Here is a 5,075-nt window from a genome sequence, read left to right on the forward strand (position 1 = left end):
CAATCAATTTCTTGTGGGGCATATCTTTATCGCACAAAATTGTAGTATTTTCATAAAATGGACAAAACTGTAGGGCATGCACAAGTCAGAGAGAATGGATCATTAAGAATGACAATGTGGCCGAGTCTAGCTGTTATGTATATCATCGCCGGGTCTTAGTCGTTTAAATAATAAAAGTATTTTTATCTTATTTTCTCATCATAATTTTTTTAAATTTTTACATAAAATATAATAAAAAATTCAAATCTCAAAACAATAATAATTTTAAAAAAAAATATTTTATGATCTCATCTTACTATCTAAACTGCACATAAATGATAGTTTATGTACATTAATATTAGCTGTGTTAATTAATTTTACTTTGTTGTGCAAAGATTAATGATCACGAGAGAGCCTAGATCATTTGGAATATATTGTGATAAAATGGCACTTACGTTTAACGATTTGGTTGGAAGAAAACTAGATCAAAAGATCACTTTGTCAAAGTTTTCCTGCTGATCAACTTGTATTATAATATGAGTGGTGGAAGTTTAGAGATGGAATCTTTCCATGTTAAATACATAGCTAGGCGGAAAAGAAAACTCATGAGGAAATAAAAACAGATGAGCAGTGGATGCAGCCGACATGATATTCCTATGAATTTAAAGGGAAGTATTAGCTACTTTACTCTTTATATAGTGAGATTCCACTGGTGTTTCTACACTTTAATGCATGCCAAATTTCACTTTAAATGATCTGGTAGGCGACGAACTTCGATCTGATGACCATTGATACATGATTCTTATATCTGAATCTGAAATTTCCTTTGTTTTAACGATTGTGCAGCCTTCTATGTTAAAAATGACTCGTGCAAAGTTGTCTAAACTCTCATTTTTAAGGCAATATTACCCGAGAAATTATGTCTTTGATAAGACTTATAATTAAAGGCTGAAATATTAAAAAACTCTTATAATAATGTGCTGATTTTTATGCACATCTGATCAGTCTCTGAGTACTAAATCCAAGTCCCCAGTTCCCTCCCTCATGATCATCATTTTCTTGCTACTGACATGACCATGATTACATATGAATTTAATGAAAACTATCAACCAAGCCGCTAGCTCCCTGTACAAGCATAAACTACTGCTTGTGTAAGTTACCAGGTCTTTAAAATGAAGAAAACTTGAAAAAGATTCCTTTTTTGGTGGACCCTTTTGTAGGGCTCATGACTCCATGTGATGTTGGCATTTTGTGGAAAGGTCCCTGTTGCTAAGGGCAGGCATGGCGTCCCCCCATTTTAAGCTTTTGCAACTTATATATCAGAGCCCGATCCTAAACTCTGTCTGCATTTTCTCTGCAAAACCATCATATCGATGCCTCTCTCTAGATCTGTGCTATTTTTATTTTTATTTTTTGTGAAATTATGTATGAAATTAGTCAATAAAAATCTTAAAAAGAAAAACACAAACTACTAGCCATTTCTCACATTTACACAACCATGCATGCATGAAAATACAACACTAAAGTCTCCTTTTTTAATTATCTTTATTCTGTGGAATCTGATGATGAACCTCTCTCTCTCTCTTATGATCAACTTAATTATTTATTTAACCCAAAAAATTAAAAAATCTATAGAAATAATTAAACATATAATCCCACCGACTCTATGCTATGGTAAACCCCCCTCCTAGTCCCCCATGTGTTTTTGCCGTATATTTTCAAAGTAATTCCTCACTCTCCAATAAATTCACCACCGCCGGTACGCGGGCCACTTCTCAGCGGGACCGAAACACGTCCAGACCCGACACACATTTCCTCGAGCGTTTCTTCTCTGAGGCCAAGCCTCACTCAGCTGCACCCATAGAAGCAGGTTTGCTTGCCACAATCTCAAAATTACCACCCCCATCTTCATCATCTTCATCTTCATCCTCCTCGTCTCCTTCCTTATCGTCCTCCTCTTGATTTTGATCCATCGGCTCGCTGTCGACATCATCCATTGCCGCGTCGTCCGATGTGTGTTCCTGCTGAGGCGGCCATTGCTGCTCCGGCCTTACCATCAATGGCACCATATTGGTGTTTCCGGGCTTTAGTACTTGAGTTGATGATGGGTTTTCGAACTTGTTCTTCTCTCTGTAAAGAGCATCTAGCTGGTGAAAGTACGGACAAGTTTTTGAATCCTCGGGCCTTTTCTTGTTGCTCTCCTTGACCTTCTTGAAGTATTTGTTGATGTTCTCCCACTTCTCTTTGCATCTCTTCGCGCTTCTGCTGTATCCAATCTTTCTCATTGCGGCCGAGATCTCCTCCCACAAAGGCCCTTTTGGCCCATTGTCTTGATACTTCGCATCAAGATTGGTCCGTAGCTTGATCAAGGCTTGTACCTCGACTTTCGGCCATCTCGAAGAGCTTGTCGGTGTGCAGTTCTCCCCATTATCGAACTTCTGGATTTCAAAACCAGTCACTGTGTGTGGCAGTACTGTTGCTGGGGCCGATACTGGTGCTGGCTGTGGTACTGCTACTAATGCAGGTTGTGGCGCCTGAGGTTGTGCTGGTTGTACTGCTGGCTGCGGTTGCGGCAGATCGTATTGAAATGCTTGACCTGGGCTTTGCTGTTCGGATATCTTTTGCAAGAATGCCATCACTGCAGCGTCCTTTGCAGCCGCTATCGATCTTTCCTGGGCTAATATTTCTCGTTCTCTATTGATTCTAGACATTTCTTGCATTCTCCAAGCTTCTTCGCGAATCATGCGTTCATTTTCGCGCTTCTCTATGGCTTCCAAGAACTTCCTTTGCAGCTCCTCTTGCTTTTGTATCACCTCTTTCATTAGCCTCTCGAAGAAGTCCTTCCATTTCCTCTTTCTCTTGCGCCTCACTTGAAGTTCTTCCGAGGAAGTCGAGGAAGATGTCGAATTGGAAAGAAGATCGGTAGAAAGATTCGGAAAAGAGGATGGAATATTTGCGGTGTGAGAAGGATTTGTCGTTGTCGGTGGCGGTGGCGGTGGGAGACTTGTAGGGTTTGTGAGCGGAAACGAAGGAATCATAAGGTTTACGGCTGGTGCGACATTAATGCCTTGAGACATATTCATAGTACTATGTGACACTGATGTAACAGTGATCTGAGGAAGACTTGGAGAGTTCGCCAATGGTCGCATGGCCACGGACGTCGTCGTCGATGCCACCGTTGCCGGAACAATATTCTGATTAGGCTTAAACGGTGTGGAAGATTGAATATTTGAAGGATGATTTTCAAGTGCTTCCAATTGATCAAAAAAACGATAAGTCTTTCCATCAGATTTACCCGTGCGGCCTTCTTTGGTTCTCTTGTGATATTTGTACACGTTCTCGAACTTCTCCTTGCATTTCTTGGCGCTTCGATGATAACCAAGCTCTGCTAGCTTCCTGACATTAAAAACAGTTCCATAAAACGAAACCCAACAAAAAAAAAAAAAAAAGGAAAAAGAAATCTCCCCTTTTCGTTTATGAAACCATTGCCACATAGAGAAACGAGAAAATTATGATAACTAGACAATAATAATTATGTCATAATGAAAGCAAGAAATAAGCTGCCATTAATTTGATCAGCTAGCTAGCAGCAGTACTCTGTAGTAGCAGTACTGGAGGTTATATGTATGTGTGTGTGTGTGTGTATATATGGCCCAAGTTGAGATCACATGAATATATTTTGTTGAAGTTTCTAATATTCAAGAACTGAAATTGAATGAGGGTGAAGAAGTGAGATAGAAGGGAGAACCAATTCATGTTCAGAGATCGAATTTTTATAATTTGTATTCAGTGTTTGGGATGTCAGATCAAAAGAACTAAATTCTAAATTCTATTACTCAGAATTTTCTTAGTGGATGCTGAGTTCGTTCCCACGAAATGAACTGCAAAACTACGCAGCAAAGGACAAGAAAAGCAAAGAAATCTACTCTGCAACAGTAGGAGTACTAGCCGGCCCTTATGTTCAGACAGCGAGAAAAATGTGAACTGGTCGCAAGCGTACAAACTGTGAACTACCGAAACAAACTAGCTCGAAACAAAGAAGCAGATCGAAAAGAAAAACAAACACCGTAGATCTCGAACCCCAAGCAGCTCAAATTCTCATGGAAATTCACCAAAAACCAGCTAAAATATCAAAAGGCAAAATTGAAGAATATATGTGTATATATATATACATATCAATCACCTGGAAACATCATCCCACAATGGACCCTTAACACTTGCATCCTTGAACGCCACGTCCATGTCGGACCGTATCTTCAAGAGTGCCAAAGTTTCCTGTCGAGGCCACCGATTTCCGCCGTAACTGCGGTCACCCTCATCGCCTTTATAACCCTTATCTTCTTCCCCGGAGTTTGATCCAACCCCACCAACCTCGGCGCTGTCATGAGCTGGCACGGCTGCTACCTTGTGCTCCGCCACCGCATCCCCGGAGCTCCCCAACACGCTGCTTCCGGAGTCCCCTAGCATAGGACTCTCTTCTCTCTCTCTCTCTCCCCCCAGCAATTACAGTATAGCTGGAAGAAAGATAGAAAAATAAAAATAAAAATATCAAACAGAAGAAGAAGGTGAATTCAGGGTTTTATGAAAGATGGGTTGTATGGTGAATCTATTAATTTATTATGGTGGGGATCAGCTTGTCAATCTCAAGAAGTTGTTTTTATTTTCTGGTCATCATGTATATAATATATCTCTTCTTTTCTTTTCAGCTGTGGAATCTTTAGTAATTTTTTTAATATACATATATTTTAGTAATTTCTCTTTCTGGGTATGTGTGGAGGAAAATAAAAATAAAAAGAACAGTGGGATAAGGGATGGAGATCACCAGCTGGGTTTCTTTCTCTGAACAGTAATAATTAATAAAACTGGCGCAGAAAGATACATAAAATAATTTATGTTACAGAAAAGGATAAAAATAAGTTCTTTTGAGCAGCTGCATATACAGACGATAATGATAATAAATTGGATTTTCTTTTTCTTTCTTTTTGGTCTGTACAGCTAAATTTAGTTAAAAGTCGGCTAACGTAGGTCAGCTTTTTATTTCTTTTATTTTTAATATTTTTATTTTTATTTTTTTGATAATTATATATATAAAGAGT

General features: G+C 39.0%; 1 protein-coding gene across 1 annotated transcript; it reads right to left on the reverse strand.

The window, feature by feature from the left end:
- Window positions 1-1,428: 1,428 nt before the first annotated feature.
- On the reverse strand, window positions 1,429-4,648 carry LOC122296328 (trihelix transcription factor DF1-like). Its single transcript, XM_043105929.1, has 2 exons — window positions 4,163-4,648; window positions 1,429-3,375 (listed from the first exon to the last, which is right to left on the reverse strand). Exons 1-2 carry the CDS (start codon window positions 4,444-4,446, stop codon window positions 1,824-1,826), a joined length of 1,836 nt encoding a protein of 611 aa, XP_042961863.1. The 5' UTR covers window positions 4,447-4,648; the 3' UTR covers window positions 1,429-1,823.
- Window positions 4,649-5,075: the final 427 nt, after the last annotated feature.

The sequence above is a fragment of the Carya illinoinensis genome, chromosome 15 (assembly GCF_018687715.1).
Source record: "Carya illinoinensis cultivar Pawnee chromosome 15, C.illinoinensisPawnee_v1, whole genome shotgun sequence".
Taxonomy (NCBI): Eukaryota; Viridiplantae; Streptophyta; class Magnoliopsida; order Fagales; family Juglandaceae; genus Carya; species Carya illinoinensis.

What these genes read in the sequence shown, in the direction of transcription:
- LOC122296328 (XM_043105929.1), bottom strand. Translation starts at nt 4,446, where the DNA reads ATGCTAGGGGACTCCGGAAGCAGCGTGTTGGGGAGCTCCGGGGATGCG. An exon ending in TTGTGGGATGATGTTTCCAG is followed by an intron (nt 3,376 to 4,162) that starts GTGATTGATATG and finishes TTTTAATGTCAG; the next exon opens with GAAGCTAGCAGAGCTTGGTT.